This window comes from Sebastes umbrosus, chromosome 15 (assembly GCF_015220745.1).
Source record: "Sebastes umbrosus isolate fSebUmb1 chromosome 15, fSebUmb1.pri, whole genome shotgun sequence".
Taxonomy (NCBI): domain Eukaryota; kingdom Metazoa; phylum Chordata; class Actinopteri; order Perciformes; family Sebastidae; genus Sebastes; species Sebastes umbrosus.
The window spans coordinates 6,002,579-6,026,033 of NC_051283.1; the positions used below are offsets into that span (position 1 = coordinate 6,002,579).

Below are 23,455 nucleotides of genomic sequence, written 5' to 3' on the forward strand. Positions count from 1 at the left end.
TGACTCCATTCATGCGTTGGTCTAATAGTCCAGCAGAAGCCATCTGAAAGTCACCATGGAGATGGAAAGGCCCACCGGCTGCTGCAAAACAAAACAGGCCACCCTAAGGTGACCAGGGTCACCCAGAAGGGCTTGTGGGAACAAAGCCTTGGCACGTGCTTGTTCAACACACACACACACACACACACACACACACAGGCCGTTATGTCACTGAGATTGAAAAGTTGCCTCTCCATAAAAGACAGAGAGAGTAAGTTCCTATTAAAGTACCATTCAGAATCTACAGTATTTATGTTGTGAATGTAACGGAGTACGGTTTAAAACACTCTTCAGTGACTGTCTCTGGGCCCTCGTGTGTTGCAGCAGAGGGGGAAAATAAGCGGCGGCCCCACGGGAAGCCTGTCAGCTCACCTCTCACCCCTTCCTCCAGAGGGCAATCAATCAATAAACCTGATCAATAACAAATCCATAACGTGCTGCCATGTTGTGACAGATATCCCTCCCACAACAAGCCTCTAGGTACGAACGGCTGCTGCTGGCCGCCTCGGGGCCAAACAGCCAACAATGACAAGCCTTCTTTAGCAAAGGGACCTGTCCGTTAAAGGAACATGACAAGATTTTTTAAGGATCGTGAAAACAGATTCATTTTCATCAGATGTCAATATGGTGGACATTGTACATTTTCAAAGCTACACTGTGTGTGATTTTGATGTGTTTATAGCATCTTTCAAATGACCCTGATGGCATAAAATTAAACAATTGTGATGAAGATTGGTGCAGTCTATGTGTTGCTTTCAGACCATCAATATACATTTTTTCAACGTTGTGCAGTTATTTAACATGTTCTCATCCCAACTCGTCACATACCGCCGCTTTGTCACGCCCCTCGGCGTTACTTTATTTTTGTCAACAAAACCACTGTAGTTAGGTTTAGGAAGGAACTACACGGTTGGGCTTAAAACTAGTACGTTTGTACAGTGAAAATGACACTAAACGTTGTGAACACAGGACACGAACGTGACCCTCGGGACACAAACGTGATCCTCGGGACACGAGCAGCGGTCTCCTGGATGAAGACCCTGTGTTTGTTGGATCCACCTCCCCTCTCTTCCGCCCAGTGTGTGTCTTTTTGCTCTTTAAACTACGCCAACACACTCCTGGCGCACTTTCTCGGAGCATTTACTGTTGCTGTGGATGGGTTTACATTGTAGGTAATAGAACACCCGGTGCGTTTCATACATCCATGTGCATCCCGAGGCGTTCCCAGGCCAGTGTGGAGATCTCTCCACCTAGTCCTTGGTCTTCCCTGTGTTCTCCTCCCAGCTGGTCGTGCCTGGAAGACCTCCCAGGGGGCATGCTTACTAGATGCCCGAACCTCCTCAGCTGGCTCCTTTCAACGCAAAGGAGTAGCGGCTCTACTCCGAGTCCCTCATGGATCACTGAGCTTCTCACCCTATCTCTAAGGGAGACGCCAGCCACCCTCCTGAGAAAACCCATTTCGTCCGATTTCAGCGATCTAGTTCTTTCAGTCATCACCCAGCCCTCATGACCATAGGTGATAGTAGGAACGAAGATTTTCCGGTAGATCGAGAGCTTTGCCTTCCGGCTCAGCTCTCTTTTCGTCACAACGGTGCGGTAAAGCGAATGCAATACTGCCCCCCGCTGCTCCGATTCTCCAGCCTATCTCACGTTCCATTGTCCCCTCACTCACGAACAAGACCCTCAGGTACTTGAACTCCTTCACTTGGGGTAAGGACTCATTCCATACCCGGAGTAGGCAATCCACCGGTTTCCTGCTGAGAACCATGGCCTCAGATTTAGAGGTGCTGATCCTCATCCCAGCCGCTTCACACTCGGCTGCGAACCGATCCAGTGAGTGCTGGAGGTCACAGACCGATGATGCCAACAGGACCACATCATCTGCAAAAAGCAGCAATCTTATCTTATCTTATCTTATCTTATCTTATTGCTGTCTACCACTGGGGCCCTTCTGACACTACCAGAAGATGGCGCCAATATAAAAACAACTGCTCTAATCCAACTTAAAAGGATACAGCTGCTGTTATTCTGCATTTTTTTCTTATTGACAACAAATCCCACAAAAAGACCAAAAACAAGACTGGGTTAGTACATCTCTCAATACTTTCTGACTTCCTTATCCTATCTTCAATTTTTAACAAATGTCACTCAAACAGGAGGAATTTGTGCATTTATTGGGGACTATTTTCAATGGCGGATTAATCCACATTTGGTGCTCTAGTGAGTATTTTGTGGCAGCAGGATGGTGTTTGTGGGATTGAGTCAAAATAAACTCTGAAGGAACATGTCAGCCAGTGCAACAGTGTGACTCATTGATGTATTTTTAATAGTTTTTAAGACAACAATGGAGCTCTATGGCACAAGTCATTGTTGGTTCTGTTTTTTTTGTGAGGTTTTTATGGCAATAAGAAAAATGTAGAATATCTCCAGCCTCCAGCGGGAAGTTCAAAGGATGAATGTTATTTTCTAAACTTTTTATAGGCATTGTATGAAAAAAAAGAAATGTTTAATGCAAATGATATAGTTAATCAAAGCGTATGGTGACATGGCCATGCATATAAATGATGTGAATAAAAGTTTGATGTTGGAATTATGAGCTCATAATTGCTGCCTCCTAATTAGCACAGATGCAATTACCTACAGGTGCACATAGAAAGTGTTGAAAGGAGGAAAACAACAGACAATGCTCCATCCCTGTACAGTATAACCTCATCAGTAGCCTCCGTCACACAAAGGGTGGAGCATTGGATGCAACAAAAGGGCTGTTTCAGCACCGGGGACAGCTCCACGAACAAAACAAACACTTCCTTTTGGGACATTTCTGCAACGATAAACTATTTACAGTATAAATCATTCACATTTTTAGGACGATACTGTTGTTGATATATGGTCTCGAGGCCATTGAAATTCCTTTGAAAGATTTGGCATGAAGCTGATTATTGATCCATGTCCAATTAGTCATGCAAATCTATAGGATACGTTGGAATCGTCCACTGTCATCACATTAATCAGTAAACTATTCTCGTAAAAATAAAATACAAAAATAATTGTCTTCACTCCTTAATCTGTCAAGATATCAAAATATGTTTTTTCTGGCCAGACTTCAGCTAAGAAAATGTTTATTGTAAAATGGAAACAGTATTATACAGTATTTGTTTTAGAAATGTTGATTGTGTCATAAATAATTCAACTTAGTTATATCATGTTTTAAATCAACCTAAAGGATAGACTGTACCTGTTTATATATACATAATTGACAACTTAAATGTCCTACTTTACGAATTGCAAAGCAGCAACAGTGATGGATGGGACTGTGTTTTGTGTCTTGTTTTGTCTTTTTTTCCCTTCTTTTTTTTGTCCTAGTTTTTGCATTTTTAAACATATGCTTGTGACAAAACTATTTAAAAAGTTGCTCACAAAATAAATGACCTTTAGTTGTCACTAAATCAAACTTGAAATTGATTCATTTGTAATATTTCTTAATATAAAAACATCCACGTCAAAACAAAATGGGGTCTCCTGTGTAATTTCATTCTGTTCTAAATCTAGAGGCACCATCTATGGGCGAGATGTGGACATGCAGTCCATCCAGGGACAATAATCTACTCTCAAAGGCTGTTGGAAGATAATGGCCAGCCTCAGTGGACGGGGACTAATAGCTACACCCACAAGCATGAAGATAATAAATGCACTATTTTATCTTCCCCACTAGATGTCACTTCAAGCATGTATTCACTGAGACCACCCAAGACCACAATGATACCATACTGGTTCACAAATAAACCAAAGAAAGATGTATATATCATTTACAAACAGCACTTTCAGGAAACAAAAGTCATTATTAATTTCTTTATGATATTAATGGATAGTAAGAATTAAAGCTCTGATGTTTGCTTTTTGTTTTACTGCCCTGTCTACGAGGACATAAGGGATGTACTTTTTAGTAAAAATGACCTCCATTTATGTTGATTTCTTTTGGCTGGATGACTTTGAAAAACTTGAATTGTGCTACAGGAAGGAAACCTTTTAGTAGCTGATTTTATTAGCCAAGAGAAGGCAGAATATTTGTTTCAGACCGAGCAGTAAAATAACCTGTAATTGAATGAAATGTTTGACCACTGCAACTGTATTTATAGGTGTCTTGTAAACCCACGAAGGTTGGGTATTTTGTGTGCATGAGGTGAGAAGAAATCAATCAATGTAGTTCACTAAAATTCACAGGAGCATCTGTGAGACAAAAGGTATTACATTTTCAACAAAAAAACAACAAGCCTGTATGAGGAGTGATTAGTGCCACAGTGAAGGGATGAGATTAAAAGAAAAGCTGCATTAACAACAAAGTCACAGGTTTTTACTCACTTTAGGCATTGTAGTGTCATGTCTTATTAAGTGACTCAAATGTCTTAGGAGCATTTCGAAAATGTTCCGCTGTGAAATCATGATTTGAAAATCAAAACACTGCTCTGTGTCTCCAGAGATAAAACCTGTGATGAAAAATGTAAACATAACTTCTCGTAAGAGACCACGACTTAGATTTGCAAAGTTGCAATGACCATTAGATCAGGGAGAGATGGTGACTAAATTAAACTATACCAGCTAGCTTCTCATGTTTGGTATCTGGTCGATTCATCAGGTTCTGCCTGGTTAGATATTGAAGCATGCCTAAAAGACAAGGTTACGCTACCAATTAGTTTGATATGAATTAAGTGGAAGTGGACCAATTAAACACACTGTAACAGTCTTTTACCTATGATTAGTGTGAAGTAACAAAAATCCACTCCCGCCCACTGTCAACACTTCCATCATTTATTGAATAGCTATATTTCAGTTGTTTCAGTTGCTGTACTACCTATAACTAGCTCCAGGTAGTACTTCTTAGCTCTTTCCAGGAAGCTTCTTTAAAAAATCATGAGAAATCATGAGGAAATTAGAGACCAATAAAACGTTTTCCCAGAATACCATTTCTGTAGGCAACACAGACATGCTTCTTCATATGTAAGTAGCATTTAAAGGGTAACTTCAGTATTTCTCAACCTGACCTCACAGGCTGCAATATGGTGCTTTACATCCACATAAAGTGCTTGTTTTTGCCACGACAGGATCTGATTGTTATTATAGGTGTCTGACATTATAGAAAGAGTCTCTCTCAAGGAGAAGTCTCGTTCTGAAGTCTGGCGAGGTGAAGTGTTGCCGGAAGACAACGGTGGAATAGTGGAATACATCCATGGTGGCAGCTGCTCACATGCTGCAATGTGGTGCCATTGGGGCAAGCTGGCACCGTCATTCACTAAAAGTGCTTGTTTTTGCCATGACAAAAATCAGTGTCATGTCTGAATATTTAGATGATTTCCACAATGCGGATGAGGTCTTTGAATTCGATGGCTGCTCATATTTATTTGAGCAAGAGTATAGGGATATTCAGATTTCACAACCAGACTTCTCCTTGAGCGGGACTTGGACACAACAATAAACAGACCAGAACAAGCTAAAGGTAAAAAAACATTTTATTTCTTTGTAGGGTTCTTTCCATAAGGTTGTCAGACACTTATAATATCAATCTGAGCCTGTCAGTGGCAAAAACAAGCACTTTTAGTGGACATAACGTTACACATCGAGGCTGCTCACTTGCCCTTGCAGCTCGTTTCGCGGCTGCTGGTTACAGAATTATCCCTCAAAGTTGGACCAATTTCAAAAAAAAAAATTCCCGATTAGTCAGTTAGACACTAAAACATGTGAAAATAGGGTCCAGGCTGAAAAATACAGAAGTTACCCTTTAAGAGATGAATCCCAACAGCTCCCCCTTCCTGCTTCTCTTGTGGCATTAATCGCCCCTCATACATGTCTGACTTTCCGGTTGGGGATTAATCCCTCCTCCCTCCTCCTCCCTCCTGCTCGCACCACAGAAACAAATGTTTCATTCTCTCGTTGAGCATCAACACTCAGTAAAAAACAGCGTTTCTCTCTAATGCAGCAGAACAGAGAGAAGCTGTATGATGTGATGTAATAATAAAGATGATGAGATGACAGGAAGAGAAGCAGAAGCAGCCATTGGACGGAACACAAAGGTAACAACCAGACTCTCTCTTTATTATTAGAGCTTTACAGGAGCTGTGACCAGACTGTTGTCTGCAGACAGACACATGAGGGAACTGTTGACTGATGAAATCGATTTTTGTACTTTTTTCTGGAAGAGGAGAGGATGGGGGAAACTAAAACCAAACGCGGCTGTGCGAGGAGGCGGTTTATTACTGAAGCGTTCTAGTGCCAGCAGGATGCCTTCAGGTCGTGGTGATGGTGGTGATGGAAGTGAAATGCTTCGCGTTTAACAGGCCGGATCCTGCAGCAGTAACCGTCTTTATTTCACCTGCTCGACGCTGAAACCCGATGACTGCATAGATGCTCTGCAGCTGGCACTGAGAGGACCCGTGTTACTGTCTGTGTGTCTGCAGCAGCAGCAGCAGCATCAGCACCGCGGACAGCGACACCATGACGCGGCTCCGCAGGAAGGCTCTGGTGGCTCTCTTCCTCTTCACGCTCTTCATCTTCGGAGCCATGATGGGGCTCCGGACTCTGAAGCCCAGCGACGGCTTCTCGGACCTGGCCCCCGGTATGGACTTCATCGGGGACAGATCCGCCGACAGGAGGCGGCTAGACGTGAAGGACGCGGTGGTTGTGTCGCCGGGCCAGTTCCACATGGGCAGCAGCAGCGACACCAAGGTGGTTTTCACCAGATCCGACCGAGACTACAGCATCTTCTACGACGTGCACATCTTCTACTACCTGTGGTACGGCTCTCCCAGCATGGACAACAAGTACATCCACTGGGATCACGTGCTGGTGCCGCACTGGGACCCCAAGATCGCAGCCAGTCATGCCCAAGGAAGGCACACACCTCCGGATGATGTTGCCTCCAGTTTCTACCCGGAGCTGGGACCCTACAGCTCCAGAGACCCCACGGTGCTGGAGGCACACATGGCCCAGATAGAGGCGGCTGCAGCAGGTACTTCTTGCAACCCTACACTGGTTCTACAGGTTTACACTCCTTAAACATCCAAAAATAGTCTAAAGAAAGTTAAAGCCATAGCTTTTATTGCTGATCTGTTAATTGGATAGACGCCCAAGGTTCTCAAACAAAAGCAGAACCAGAAAATATTCATCTTAAAGGTCCCATATTGTAAAAAGTTATATTTTCATGTCTTTTATATTATAAAGCAGGTTTAAGTGTTTTATAAATCCTGTTAAACTACCAAAACGCTCAATATACGGAGAAACACACACAGCCTGTATTCAGAAATTGTGCATTTGAAACAAGCCGTTAGGATTTCTGTACATTTGTGATGTCACAAATATACAATATTTAGACCATTACACAGTTTTAAACATAAGCATTCTAAATGTGTCCCGGTTTATAGCCGTTTGCAGTGTATGTTAATAACATCAGCTGACAGGAAGTAAACATGGATCCAAACTGTTGCCTAGCAACGCAATCCCGTACAATTCCGTTGAAATGTACTAAAACGGAGCGTTTCAGACAGAGGGTGAATCAGGTATATTCAAGCAGACAGTATGAGGAAAATAAAGCGGGTTTTTTAACATTACAGCATGTAAACATGTTCTAGTAGAAACACAAAATACAAGTATGAACCTGAAAATTAGCACAATAGGGGACCTTTAAAGGAGCAGTGTGTAGCATTTAGGGGGATCGATTGGCAGAAATATAATATTAATAAGTATGTTTTCTTTTGTGTATAATCACCTGAAAATAAAAATCGTAGTGTTTTCGTTACCTTAGAATGAGCCGTTTATATCTACATAGGGAGCGGGTCCTCTTCCCACGTTTCTACAGTGGCCTTTAAATTTTAAAGGTGCACATTGATTGAATAATAATAATAATAATAGAAAAAATAGTGAGTTTCAGTTTTTTTATTTGTAAATATTAATGAAGAACACTTATTGACACTCATAATTTACTTTTTAAATGTACAGTGTGTATGATTTGGTGGTATCTAGTGGTGTGGTTGCAGATTGCAACCAACTGAATACCCAACAGTTTCTCATCCCAACTCATCACAGACCACCGCTTTGTCACGCCCCTTGGCGTCTTTTTATTTTTCGGCATCAAAGCCACTATAGGTTTAGGAAAGAAATACATGGTTGGGTTTAAAAAAAACAACTGCATTTGCACAGTGAAAATGACACTTAACGTTGTGAACACGGGACATGAATGAACAGCTGATTGTAACATGACGCCTTGTGTTTGTTGGACCCATCCACCTCGTCTCCCACCCACTCGGTGTGTCTCTTTCACTCTTTAAACTACAGTACGTCACTACACTCCGGGCGCACTTTCTCGTAGAATTTACTGTTGCCTTCGATGGGTTTACATTACAGTTAATGGAACGCCCGGCCGTGACTAAGCCACTGTGACAAAGTCTCCCTATTTAGATATGAACAGCTCACTCTAAGCTAGCAAAAACACAACAATTCTTAGTTTCAGGAGATTATACGACAACAGCTAATGAAAACATAGTTATTATATTCCATTTCTGCTAATAGATCCCCCAAAATGCTACACGCTGTTCCTTTAACGCCACATCCAAGAAGTTAACATTTCCTGCATGTGCCTCAATCCCCCAACAAAACAAGTGCTTTAACCTCCAACATCATTCCATACATTCTTCATACCTGACTGTACTCAGATCAGTGTTCCTCCTCCTGCTGTGGTGTTGTAGGGGTGCTGGTTTTGTCCTGGTATCCTCCCGGGGTGGCAGACGACCACGGGGAGCCCACCGAGGACCTGGTTCCTGCTGTCATGGACGCCGCCCACAGGCACAGCATCAAGGTAACTGGTGAGACAACCGGTATGTTTTTTCCTTTCTGATGATTTACTGAATGAATGATTTGCCAGTGACAGTTAAATGTTAAAGCCAAGAACAACATCTTGTTTTTTTTAAATTGTGTGTGACAAGTTAGTTCTTTGTGCATACAAGATTTAAAACACATTATTTTTCAGGACATTGAGTTGACATCCGATTGACCCGTTTCATTGCTGTCTGCAAACCATGTCTGTTTTGTGGAGCAGTTTATACGGGCAGCTAACAAATTCAAAGACCTCATCCACATTGTCGAAATCTAAATATTCAGCCATGACATTGAAAATCTTTTAGACAACACTAAGCTACGCTTTCTGTACTCCAACACAACAAACTCTGTCCGGCTAGCACTTGTTTCCACCATGGATGTATTCCACTGTTCCACCATTGTCTTCCGGCAACACGTCACCTCGCCAGATTTCAGAATGAGACTTCTCCTTGAGCGAGACTCTTTTTCCATAATGTGACACTTATAATAACAATCAGAGCCTGTCATGGCAAAAACAAGCACTTTTAGTGGACGTAAATGACGTGCCAGCTTGCCCCAATAGCACCACATTGCAGCGTGTGAACAGCTGTCGTCTACAGCGCTCTTCCTCAATACTGGACCAATTTCAGGAATTGTTGTCCCTATGAAGCTGGGAATACATTGTACGATTTTAACCTGTTTCTGGCTTCTGAATTTTGAGCCACAGGACTCAAGTCTGACCAAATCTCAGCTTTGTCGGGCATCGTTTGCCGTGCAGTGTACAGGGGAGACCGAGGACCGATTAACTTCTCCCGACTAGCCGTCGGACATAGTAAAATGTAGCTAACTTACCTCCAATTCTCTCTGCAAAAGCCATACTGTCCACGTCTTCCTTACCACCTGTGAGTCCATATAACGTTACGCCGGTACCTCTTTTTTAGACGTTTCAGCAGACAGGATGACACAGATGATAAAGGCAGCACATTTCTGCCTTGTTAGCATTGTGACCCGTACTGACCTCTGCTATCAAACAAACTTAACCTGCCTCAGAGCTTTCAAACAAATCTTTATTGACAACTGTCAACGGCCAGAATAGTCTACAGAGGCCGACGGCCGTGTTTTTTTCTATTTTACACGTACAGTGTGAGCACTCAGGTCGTGGTTGACGATCAGACCGTACAGCGTGAGCACATAAATCGTGAGCTTTGTCTTTACATCGTGAACGATCTACTCGTACAGTAGGAGTAGGAACTACACAACAATATTTCCAAAATTGTGCAGTGTATGCCCAGTCAGTTAGACACCAAAACATAGGAAAACAGGGTTGAAAAATACAGAAGTTACCCTTTAAAACTGCATTTTTTTTTTCCCACTTGAGAAAAAGTGTGTCATGCCCTTTAATCAAAATGCAGCATGTCTTGCAGCTGCATTGCATTCTGGTCCACTGAGATCTCCTGACAGCGAAGAAACTGCTATCTACCCAGCGGGTCCCAGCGGCATCTTCAATTTTGATGCTCTGACCTCAAAACCTGACATTTAAAGTAATAATATGGAGGTTGCAGAGAGATGAAAATGTTCCAATAGCTGTTTTTAAAGCTAGAAGTGCTGTCGGGTAGATTGTCTGTTTCGATGCACCACTCCATCGAACAAAGTCACATCTACTTTAGCACTCAGACCAGATATCATAAAGCCGTAATGTGCTGAAGGTGCTTGAGACAGCAGGGGCAAAACAAGCTGAGCTCAGTCTGTAGATTCAGCATTAAGAGGGACAGAAGAGCTTTCCCTCCGTCTACTTTCTTGCTCCTTATATGGAAGTCTTAGACGGAGAACTGGGTCTCTCTGTGTGTCTCAGTCAGACTTACACAACAGTGTGTATCTCACAGCTGACCTGAGGGCTAATGCTCCAGTGTTTCAGTGCACCAGAGCTGCCGTTGACAGAAATACAGGCTGAAGTCTGTGTTTGTGAGCAGTCATGTGTGTGTGGGTGTGTGCGTTTTCTCTGACAGTGTCATATATGTGTGCCTTGCATGTCATTTGTTATAGTGCTTTTGACAAAAGAGGAGTTTCTCTGTTAATATTCAAATGCAAAATGAGGTGTGATGAGGGTTAGGGATGCACCGATTTATCGACCAAACATTGGTATCAGATTATTTTCGCCTCGTTGGCCCCAATCACCCTATCGGCAAATAAGATGACATTCACCGATGGCAGTGGCCGATGTTTATGTGTTGCATTCATTTTGTGCCGGCTAAACGTTGTGTTGTTAGCTGCTGATTTAAATAAGGGATAATGTACAGCGAGCCGGACATTGTTGTGAAATAAAACCATCTGAATGTGGTTTATTTCACAACAATGACCCGCTAGCTGTATATTATCCTGCTTATTACACGACCACTAACTTAAGAAATCAATAATTTGACACAAAAACTGTCCTCCAAAGTCTGACATCAGTACTGCGCCCATAGCAACGGTCTGTTATATATAGCAACAGTCTGTTATACATAGCAACAGTCTGTTATACATAGCAACAGTCTGTTATACATAGCAACGGTCTGTTATACATAGCAACGGTCTGTTATACATAGCAATGGTCTGTTATACATAGCAACGGTGTGCTATACATAGCAACGGTCCATTATACATAGCAACGGTCTGGTATACATAGCAATGGTCTGTTACACAAAGCAACGGTCTGTTATACATAGCAACAGTTTGTTATACATAACAGCGGTCTGTTATACATAGCAAAGGTCTGTTATACATAGCAACGGTCCGTTATACAAAGCACTGGTCGGTTATACATAGCAACGGTCTGTTATACATAGCAACAGTCTGTTATACATAGCAACAGTCTGTTATACATAGCAACAGTCTGTTATACATAGCAACGGTCTGATATACATAGCAACAGTCTTTTATACAAAGCAACGGTCTGTTATACATAGCAACAGTCTGCTGTAAAGAAATAATAGATCGTAAAATGCTGTGATTGACCAATCAGAATCAAGTATTCAACAAATGTAATAATTACATTTAATTTAAGTTTCACAAAATGTTTTTGTTGGGTGGCTATAGGTAATAAATCCCTCTCATAGAGTAGGCAGTTGTTTACAGGCTAAAAGGGATTTTGAAGCAGTTATCTTTCATGTGAAAGAAGGTTATTTTAAAGCTTGTTACATAAATTGCATGAATGCAGGGCTGAATGACTTAAAGAGTGAAGACAGTTCAGTTATTTTTTTATAAAGATGTCTTTGTTTCCCTAGCACCAAAGGGGGAATAAATAACAACAAAATAACCAACGACAAAACATCAGTATCAGCTATCGGCCAAACCTTTGTTTTAAACATCGATATCGGCCCATCATTTTGCACTCGGTGCATCGCTAATCGTTGTTCCTAATTCCATCCGGACCAGACCACTGGTTGAGACAAACAGGAGGACACAGACTGATCTATAATCCCCTCCAGCGCTCCATCCTCACTAATTAAGCATAGATTGACCCTGTTTGAACAGTGAAATGTTGATGTCAGAGTGCTAGCAGCAAACAAGGAGAGAGAAATGAAAACTGTAGTAGAGCACGGACGTATCATCTTTAATGACAACAAACCTCTCACTATAACAAGGAAGCTTTCTTGTTTTAATGATAAATATTTAGCAGTTTTGTCAGATGGGATTTGACTATTTTAATGAACTGATCGAGCCTTTCTTCCTTTTTATAGTCAACACAGTTACATATGCTCTCGACCCATTCTCACTCCCAACTTGTCAAATACTGATGCTTGGTCAGTGCCCCTCGGTGTCTGGTACCGACACACCAAGGCAACCTTTAGCATCTGCACCAGGCTTTCACCTAACTCCAATGTAAACCCATCCACATCATTATTAGACGGTCAGAGCCGCTGACATAGGTCGGGGGGGATTTGATTTGGACAGGTCAAACAAACACAGACTTTCACCCAGGAGACTACTGTTAGTGCCCTGTGTCAATGTTGAGTTATTTTTAGTTTCCTGACGTAACTTCTGTACTTAATTAACGCAAGTTACGTAACACACGTACTTATTTTACATAAAAAACATACTTATTTTAACCCACATCATGATCTTTTCCTAACCCTAATCAAGTACTATTGTTGTGTAAGTAAACCTAAAAACTAAGTAAACCTACGTTGGGAGTTTATTTATTACCTGTGAGGATTTCTGGACAATATTTGTCATTGGTTTATGTTGTTAATTGATTTCCAATAATAAATATACACATGCATTTGCATAAAGAAAGCATATTTGCCAGTTCCCATGTTGACAAGAGTATTAAATACTTGAGAAATCTCCCTTCAAGGTACATTTTGAACAGATAAAAATGTGTGATTAATCACGATTTAACTGTGGACAATCAAGTGATTAATTGTGATTAAATATTTGACAGCCCTAATTGTGACACATTGTACAGCACAGCACACAATGCAGTTCTGTCTTTGAGTGTTTGTAACTTTTGCAGACCGTTTACATGCACAATGTAACTATATTAACACACTAAAGGAAAAACACAAAAGCATAATAGGTCCTCTTTACAAGTGTGTAGGAGGCTGAAGGGCATGTGTATGATAACTCTTTAAAGCGTCTAGCTGTAATTACAAACTGACACATTATGATGACAAAATTGTCCCATTACGATGACATAGAGTTGTAATGAGAAAATGCGCCTGTCGTAAGAGAGAATTATTTTGTCTTTAAATTGTCCAGAGAAAAGCTTATTTGTGCCTGGGTTTCTCCTGTGGGTGTCTTTTAGTATAAAGCATCACAGATTAGAAGGTAAATATGGATGTGTTATGTGCACATTATGCTGATTATTTCTGGTTATTCTGTGGCCATTTCCAGACCCTCATGGAGCGAAGTTGCCTCGCACAGACACTTTATTTTTTCTTTTGCATCTGCACATTTGAATGTATCATCTCCATTTACATAATAAGCTGATATAATGTGGCACGCACCATCATGATGATATAACATCATCATCGCCTCAGGTCAGTGTTTGTCATCATCTGAAGGAACCGTCAGGAGGGTTGTTGTTGTTGAGGCGGCGGCGGCGTCGACACACCTGAGGCCTGGCATGTAAATATGAGAGTCTGTCGCCGTCACATCACAACGTGAGGCGATCTGAGCAAACAAAGCACTTTTCATCCGCGCCCATCCGTGCTTTTATTCAACCAAACGGGAACAGATTGAGCGGCGTCTTACCTCGCTGGCCTTTCACGATTTCCAACCAGTCGAGACAGCTGACGAGCCCGAGCCCGGGCGCCAAAACGCCGCCGCGTTGCCATGGAAACTGTTTAGGAAGACCTTGCAGCCTCTTTTGAAAGATGGAGTGGGCGTCGTGCGCTCGGTGTTTGTGGCTCGACAGCTCTGTCAATGCTTCACTGTTTGCTGCTGAGCTGCAGTCGACCCTTTTTTTTTCTCTCTCTTTTGTGACTGAAGCAAACAAGCGTACCACAGTTGATCCTGGATGACAGACGGCATCAATCACTCAGCTTTCAGCTCCTTCAGCCAGAGAACATAACACAGTGTACTCTGTCAAATCATGCTCATACCTCCAGCTCTGGTGATTTAGTTCTTCTGAAGAAACCTGAACCAGAATTCCCTCTGGATCACATAAATCTGAAATCTGAAGTCTGAGTTATTACTGAGAAGCAGCTAAAAAGGGATTTCTGAGACACTTGGGTCAGTGGAATAGATGTCGTCCTGTTTCACCCGAATGTGTTGACAGATGAGACGATAATACGGGACATGGCTGTGGGGATAGTGAGCATCTTCTTCTCTTGTTCTCTCCTCCTCCTCCTCCTCCTCCCTCTCAGCTCCATTTTCAAGAAATCCTGCAGGCTAAACTTAGCTTCTGTCTCCTTCTATCTTTATACTATAAGGAGGGAAAGGACACTGTTTGCCCGCCTGTTTCCTCTTTGATGACTGATGGCTCTTGGACCGAGGTGCCTCTCCAATAGGAGATTATTTTTATACCGTTTGTGAACCAAACACACAAGTGCTCATACAAGAATCTAAGCATATTCAGTCAACCTGTATCAATAAGTAGGAAAAGGCAAAAAGAACTTCACTGAAATTCCTAAAATAAATGCAATATTTATGACATGCAAACTCAAAGGGATCCTGTGGAGTTGTGCTGTAGAGAAATGTTTGATGAGCAGCTCCCTTCAATGACTATGTTTACATGCACACTAATATTCCACTATTATTCCAAATTACGGCTGTCAACCAATTAAAATAGTTAATCGCGTTTAATTGCAAATTAATCACACATTTTTTTATCTGTTCAAAATGTACCTTAAAGGGAGATTTGTCAAGTATCTAATACTCTTACCAAGAAGGTGGTTGAAGGAATGAAAGAGGAAGGCTGTGTTCGCAATCAGTTACGTTAATCGGAGTATGCACGGCTGCATGTAAATGGGAATATTAGTATAATATACATTTTCGTTAGACATGTAAACAGCTTAGGAGGAGGAAAGACGAGGAACGCATACCCTTACCACAGTATAATTAAATTCCATAGTAGTGAAAAAGTGCACACTAGTATAATGCAAAAAAACGTTTTAATAATTTACCTACATTTCGACATGCCAGTCTTCTTCAGGGTAATGAAAAACAACAAACATCTCCACAGGCATTAAGCAGACACAGGTGTGTTCAGGGAGGAGCACACGGCTACCAGATTCAATAGGGTATTTAAAAACCACATTAGAAAAAGATTTAAATAAAAAAAACTTAGGTTGAACAGTCATCAAAAGTGAAGTATGTAGGCTGCAGCCTTAGATAACCAAAAGAAACAGGACACCCCTGGCTCCATCTGGAACACCGCCTTAATCCTTCAATAATACTGATCTACATAAACAGCAGCTCCTTAATAAAATGTCAGATGAGTCAGTCCTGCAGTATTATTCACACACCACTGAGCAGCGGGAACAATATGTTTTACGAAAGCATGAAAAGGCGTTAAAGCTGTTTTTACTGCAGGTTTATTATATTCTGCTTATAAATACAATAGAAGTCCACTGCAGAAAAGGCCGTTAAATGCATGTGAGACGTTTCCTCTGTCAATTATCAAGAGGCGATGAAGCCTTTGTAGGTGCTGGGCAACAATTATCAGCACAAAAGAATATGAAAGCACCAGCATACTGCTATCTATCTTCCACATGGACATGACTGACAACATTTCAACTGTTAATGAATTCATTTGTAGTCAAACAGTTGTCAGTCATGTCTCTTCTTCGGGAACATTTGTGGTCAAAATGTTGTCAATCATACCAATGTAGAATAAAAGCTCTTTTACTATTTAACACTCAGTGACATCCTATCACAAGACAGCCCATGCTACAGTCTGTAAATGTTTGTGAACGGCCACTAACCAAACTACCTGGATTTTGTTCAACTCTCCGTCTGACTCTCATCACGTGATGAGTCACTGCTACTCTGCTGCTGCTGCTGTACGGAGAAGACACTTTCAGTTTATGATAGCGTCCGTCGTCCAACTAAGTAAGCCTACTGATACAACCCGGTCTCACAGGAAAATTAAATAAATAGCACGACATTACACGTCATTTGTACGCCGCAGTTAGGTTTAGGCAACAAAATCACTTAGTTAGGTTTAGGAAAAACATCATGGTTGGGATCAAAATACAGGGCCGGCTTAAAGGATATAGGCCGTATAGGTGGTCGCCGGGGGCGCCACCTTCTGGGGGGGCGCTGGTTGCCCTTTAAAAAAATAAAATAATTAAAAATGCCAGTGAATGTCCTTCCTCATTTTCTGCATTGAGGTAACAAATTAAATAATAAATAAATAAAGAACAAATTTACTTTTCACCCCTGTAACTCTCTTTCTCACACTTTTTCATCTAACTGGCAGCACTAATTTGTTAATAAAAGTGTAAATTGCAGTGAAACTGACTAAACCCTTTTAAGCCTACAATATCAGGAACACATTGTTTATTTATATTATAATAAATACAGTTATTTATGAAAATAAAAATCTAAACTTTTGTCTTAAAACCATTGTGATGAATGATGTGTGTTGCGGTCGCTTAGGGCACCAAAAGGCCTAGAGCTGGCCCTGTTAAAATAAGTACGTAAACTAAGTAAAATGCGTACGGAAATAACGTAACATAACTACGGAAAAAATGCCACAAACGTAACTTGCAAAACAAAACAGGTTAAAAATCCTGTATTTGTTGGACCCATCCACCTTTCGCCTACCATCAGCGGTCTTTCTCCCTTTTTACTCTACGTCACTTAGCTCTAGCACTAGCACTAGAGAACTACCTTTGCAAAGGTTCACCATATTTTTCTCTCAAGCCAATCAGAGCAGACTGGTCTTAAAGAGACAGGCGCTAAAACGGAGCGTTTCAGACAGAGGGTGAATACAGGTATATTCAGACAGACAGGATGAGAATGTGTTTTTTTAACATTAAAGCATGTACTGGTTGTCCATCAAAACAAACAATACATTGGAATAATGAACAACTCAGTGTGAAATTCACTGCATAACCACCTTTTTTTCCAGCTGTTTGTGTATTTACGTTGTGCTTTTATGATCTTTTTTGTTAACACCTGTGTTCAAATATTTGTGTTTTGCACAGGTGGCCTTTCACATACAGCCATACAAAGGACGGACGGACCAGAGCATGCATGACAACATCAAATACATTATTGACAAGTACGTTTCGCTTTCCTCTCTCTGTGCCAGATGTGTTTTCCTTTCACCGACCGAAGGGTGTAGCTCTGCTTTCCATATCTGACGTTAGGAGTCTGGCGATGTGGTGAACCTTGAAGTCTGAGAAAGGGAAGATGAGGAGCAGGTTGTTAAATATAGATGTCTCTCTCCCCTGTGATCCGACTGTAATGGATCAGCAGGTAGCTTTAGCCCTGACTTCGACCAGTCTGTGTCAAAGGGAACCTGACTCTTTGTCTGTCTCATAACATTTGATTATATTCAGCTTAAGCAACGTGTAAAATCTGTTAGCTTTAGGAGAGAGACATGTGGAAAAGGCTGTGAGGCTAATCAGACAGTGTTTCATCTCATAAGATATTCAGTAGTAGTCTGGTAAAAAAAAAAAGAAGCCCGTGATCTCACACTGTGACTAGGAGCGAGAATAAAGAGTCTCAGCGATGCCGTGTTTATAATGATACAAGACTGGAGTAAAATCAAAGCTCAGCCTCGAGAGCCTCCAGTTGAATCTGGACTTTTAAGTTGCTGCCAATGTTTCCAGAAACCCACTGTGCCGACCATCTGTATAAGACGGAAGAAAAATTGAAGGGACAGAAAAACGGTCTCAGTAAAGCGTAAATATTTTCTGAATGGCTGAAACAACCTGTGAAATCTTGGCTGTATTAAAGGTGCAACATGTGAGCATCATTACATTTGAAACATTAGTATAGACTATAAAAATGGAATAGGAGTAGAACGGACATTGAACTGTTTTCTGTGGTCATTTGACCAGTACAAAAGAAAATGGTGATTGTTGTTAGTTGGAATTAGCAAACTAGCTAACAAGCCAGCCATCCAGGGGACGGCTTCGAAAATCCCATTGCTCCGAAAACACACACTCTCTGTGCAACCAATCTTGGACTCCATCGGCTATCTGTCTGATGACAGATAAGCCTCTAGGGGGCAAGGGGCTATATTTCTGGGGTTCCGGGATAGCCAGCGGATATCCGGGCCATCCTGTTCATTGTTTACAGTCTGATTAGCAACTTCAGACTGAGTTGAGAGACAATGCTAGTTCACCAGTAAAAAAACTAAATCATCGTCAGACGACAGCCGGTGGGGACCATCTACTCAACTGCGCGCCTCATTTGAATAGACAGGCAGACGCGAGCGCTTGTCTGCCTCGCGGCATGGAAACGGTTTCTGTGCTCTACTGTATCCTGTCGGTACAATAACCTCATATTTTGATGTTAATAAAATGTACCCAAATTCACGAATATATAGGATATTACTACTGACATTCCTGTAATATTACGTCACAGCGTCTGCTGTATGAGTCGTGTGTTTACTACGTGGTTATTTGTATATATAGCGGGGAAGTGAGATCGGATCACAAATGGTCACTCGGAACGCATGTTAATGCCAGGTCTGAACAGGGCCTATGTCACCAGAGACACAACTTCAAGTGAATGCTTCTGTGACTCTATGTCTACTACTAGATGTATATAAAGGCAAATGTTCAGTTTTCTGAGTTATTGTAGTTCTCTCCCCTATTAGCATAGGATTTGAATATTCTTAACTTTGTGACTTTGGTGACTCCTAGTGGTAGTAAAAAAGTAAACCTGTAGCAGCACACAACAAAGCGAAACAAGCCATTATGTGCAGGATTTGAACAATTTTGGTGTTCCCAACAAGCACTGCAACCTTTATAACTACTTATAGTAGCTTTTAAAAAAAAAGTTTTTCTATGCATATTTTAACAGCTTGAAATTCTCCCTCTCTTATGTTTCTCAGGTATGGAAAGCACGGCGCCTTCTACAGATTCCGGTCCAGCACCGGGCGAGTCCTGCCTCTATTTTACGTCTATGACTCCTACCTGACGCCGCCAGAGTCCTGGTCGGAGCTTCTGACCGCTAAAGGCTCCCACAGCATCAGAGGCACGCCTTACGACGGCGTTTTCGTCGCCCTCATCGTGGAGGAGCGCCACAAGCACGACATCCTAGCCAGCGGCTTTGATGGTATATACACCTATTTCGCCTCCAACGGCTTCTCCTTCGGCTCCTCCCACCAGAACTGGAAAGCCGTCAAGTCCTTCTGCGACGGGAACAATCTGCTGTTTATTCCCAGCGTCGGCCCGGGGTACGTGGACACGGCTGTTCGGCCGTGGAACAACCACAACACCAGGAACCGGGTTAACGGACGCTACTACGACACGTCCTTGCAGGCGGCCTTGTCCGTCAGACCGGAAATCGTCACCATTACTTCCTTTAACCAATGGCATGAAGGCACACAGATAGAGAAGGCCGTACCCAAGAAAACAGTGACCCGTTTGTACCTGGACTACCAACCCAACCAGTCAGACCACTACTTGGAGCTGACACGCCAGTGGGCCGAGAATTTCAACAAGGAGAAGGACAAGTGGCTGATGTGAACGTGGCTTTATTTCCCTGGTAGACGCTCTGAGCGTGACCAGAAATGACATTAGGTCAGCTCCTACTGTTAAAAGACAAACCCTTTATGTTCATCAACCTAACTCCTGATGAGATTTTCTCTAAATGTTCCCTCTTACTGTTTTTAATCACTAACATGTTTTGTACAGGTTAATAATGTCACTGATATGTTGAAGCTACACAATCATGGACAGATGATCGTTTCCTGTTCGGTATCTGTTTGCAACATCAAGAACGTGCGTCTATGTACAGGAACTCTACTCTCTAGGGTCTTTTTTCTTATTTTCCTATGATGAACGACTGTTCTTTCCTGTATTTCTTTGAAGACAAAATTAAAATTTGTGTCTGCTTACTGGTGGTGAATCAGTGCCCTGGGTTGCAAGAAATGTGGTATTTTAGTTAGGGCTGTCAAAGTTAACGCGATAACGCCACTCATTTCTTTAACGCAACTTGCGATTTTTAGGTTGTAGCGGGTTTTAAAGTTAGAGTGAAGATACTGGCATCATATGAAACTAGAAAACCTAAGAATCCATTGGTAGCTCGTCGCAAAGGAGGTTAAATAACGCTCCAAACTTAAGCTAAATTTTGGAGAGCAAAAACTGGCATGTCCATTTTCAAAGGGGTCCCTTGACCTCTGACCTCAAGATATGTGAATGGAAATGGGTTCTATGGGTACCCACGAGTCTCCCCTTTACAGACATGCCCACTTTATGATAATCACATGCAGTTTTGGGCAAGTCATAATCAAGTCAGCACACTGACACACTGACAGCTGTTGTTGCCTGTTGGCCTGCAGTTTGCCATGTTATGATTTGAGCATATTTTTTATGCTAAATGAAGTACCTGTGGGTTTCTGGACAATATCTGTCATCATTTTGTGTTGTTAATTGATTTCCAATAATAAATATATACATATATTTGCATAAAGCAGCATATTTGCCCATTCCCATGTTCGTAAGAGTATTAAATACTTGACAAATCTCCCTTTAAGGTACATTTTGAACAGATAAAAAAATTGTGATTAATCTGTGATTAATCACCATTAAATATGGACAATCATGCGATTAATCACGATTAAATATTAATCGAATGAAAAAATAACATATAAAATAATCCGGTTAAATAACTTGATTTTTTTCTGGGTTAATAAATTATGGTATCGGATCGGTGCATAGACTGGCCGACTCGCCGATTCCCAATATCAAATTTTAACCCTGAACATACAATTATGGCCTTTACTATGCTGGTTTCTGTCATTTATAAATGGTGGTGTTCATATGAAGTAAAAACAACACAAAACACCTGAATGTCAACTTCTATTCAGACTGATCTGTTGTTGCTTGGTTTTGGTAGCCGGGCTGTCCAAGCAATCCTGTTACTAATAAAAACTTGTGTTTTCGGGTTGATTCCAGCTGTTGATTTGGATTATGTCCCAGTCCTACAGAAATAAAAGCACTTAGATCTGGGCATTTAATGCAAGTATTTCAATGACCTGAACTAAAAGAGAAGGAAAGGTTCAAGAGGTCAAATAAACTTACTGCCCCAAGCATGCATGGTGGGAACACCATGCTAACATTTAGACATTTCAAGCAGTTCTAATCAGAACGTATCTCACTAAACGTCGTGCTCCTCCTGTGTAATTCACCGGTGAAACCTGAGTCAGTGCCTCTATATGCCAGGCAGTTGGAAGTGGAGCACATCAGGCGTAGTGAACCAACCAGTGTCCCTGTAGCCTGTGAATGAGAAATCAGCGGAGCGGAGCTGATCCCTCGGGACACTTTAATGCCACGCTTTAATGGCTCTGCCCACATAAAAGCCTTTTGCCCGTGAAAATGACATGTTAGTACCAGGCTGCTGGCAGCCCACTTACAATGTCAGGCCTTGGAGCAGCTAATGGTTTGTCTGAGGAGGCCAGATGTTTTGTCTCCATATAAGAATAAGAACATCACAATGAATTGTAAGCTGTGTCCAGGTCAGCATAACCTGTCCGTGGGAGCAAGACTTGTAACCTGTCGAAGCACATGTATGCTGGTACTGAACAGAAGAAGAACCTTGTCCTATTATCGGTAATGGGTAGGGCTGGGTAGGGAATGAGTCCTTAACCCAAGTGAAGGAGCTCAAGTACCTCGGGGTCTTGTTCGCGAGTGAGGGGACAATGGAACGTGAGATTGGCCGGAGAATCGGAGCAGCAGGGGGCGGTATTGCATTCGCTTTACCGCACCGTTGTGACGAAAAGAGAGCTGAGCCGGAAGGCAAAGCTCTCGATCTACCGGTCAATCTTTGTTCCTACTCTCACCTATGGTCATGAGGGCTGGGTCAGGACCCAAAGAACGAGATCGCTGGTACAAGCGGCCGAAATGGGTTTCCTCAGGAGGGAGTCTGGCATCTCCCTTAGAGATATGGTGAGAAGCTCAGTCATCCGTGAGGGACTCGGAGTAGAGCCGCTGCTCCTTTGCGTTGAAAGGAGCCAGCTGAGGTGGTTCGGGCATCTAGTAAGGATGCCCCCTGGGCGCCTCCCTCGGGAGGTGTTCCACGCACGACCAGCTGGGAGGAGGCCACGGGGAAGACCCAGGACTAGGTGGAGAGATTATATCTCCACTCTGGCCTGGGAACGCCTCGGGATCCCCCAGTCAGAGCTAGTTAATGTGGCCCGGGAAAGAGAAGTTTGGTGTCCCCTGATGGAGCTGTTGCCCCCGCGACCAGACCCCGGATAAGCGGTTGAAGATGAATGAGTGAGTGGGTAGGGCTGGGTATCGTTTCAAAAATGATGATGCTGGCACCAATACCAGCAACGTTAAAGGGATATAGAGCACTTCATTCAATACCCATCATGTGAATGGAAGCCGTTTGTGTGTCCCACTGGCTAGCTAATTGCCGCACAGTTTCGTGATAGTGTTGTTGCGGAACCGTAACGGCCACCCTCTGGTTCCCTCCACGTTAAGTGTTAGCTCTGTCAGCACTTGTTGCCATTGTTAGCGCTGTTAGCACCGTTAGCTGCTAGCCGTCGGCTCAGACATCTCTGTGTTCAGTTCTTTTAAAGCTCACATATTATAAAAAAGTGAGATTTTTCTGTTCTGTTTATTATAAAACAGGCTTAAGTCCTATATAAATACTGTGAAAGTATTGAAACGCTCAGTCCACAGGGAAATACACACAGCCCTTATTCAGAATATCTGCATTTGAAACAAGCTGTCAGGATTTCTGTCCATTCGTGATGTCACGAATATACAATATTTAGACCCTTGACACAATTTTAAACGTAAACATTCTAAATGTGTCCCAGTTTATTACTGGTTGCAGTGTATGTGAATGACATCAGCTGACAGGAAGTACACATGGACCCAAGCTGTTGCCTAGGTAAGCAATTATGTGGGCCAATCACACCTCGCAATACATTTAAGAATGCTTGCGGTGATTGGCT

At 42.2% G+C, this 23,455-nt stretch overlaps 1 protein-coding gene and 2 long non-coding RNA genes across 4 annotated transcripts; 1 reads left to right on the plus strand and 2 right to left on the minus strand.

Moving 5' to 3' along the window:
• Nucleotides 1-1,556: 1,556 nt before the first annotated feature.
• LOC119503933 lies at nt 1,557-15,572 on the minus strand. The gene is made up of 3 exons (XR_005210414.1): nt 15,561-15,572; nt 7,287-7,293; nt 1,557-1,756 (listed from the first exon to the last, which is right to left on the minus strand). It is a non-coding gene; the product is annotated as an uncharacterized LOC119503933 (long non-coding RNA).
• si:ch211-30b16.2 (glycoprotein endo-alpha-1,2-mannosidase-like protein) lies at nt 5,890-20,387 on the plus strand. 2 transcript variants are annotated; one of them, XM_037795977.1, is made up of 5 exons: nt 5,890-6,104; nt 6,231-7,039; nt 8,772-8,881; nt 17,517-17,593; nt 19,379-20,387. In XM_037795977.1, the coding sequence occupies exons 2-5, from the start codon at nt 6,526-6,528 to the stop codon at nt 20,013-20,015; spliced, it is 1,338 nt and encodes a 445-aa protein (XP_037651905.1). In that variant the 5' UTR covers nt 5,890-6,104; nt 6,231-6,525; the 3' UTR covers nt 20,016-20,387. The 2 variants fall into 2 exon arrangements, with proteins under 2 accessions (XP_037651905.1, XP_037651904.1); XM_037795976.1 differs by having other exon boundaries at nt 5,890-7,039.
• On the minus strand, nt 7,836-14,109 carry LOC119503932. Its single transcript, XR_005210413.1, has 3 exons — nt 13,869-14,109; nt 8,725-8,885; nt 7,836-8,166 (listed from the first exon to the last, which is right to left on the minus strand). It is a non-coding gene; the product is annotated as an uncharacterized LOC119503932 (long non-coding RNA).
• Nucleotides 20,388-23,455: the final 3,068 nt, after the last annotated feature.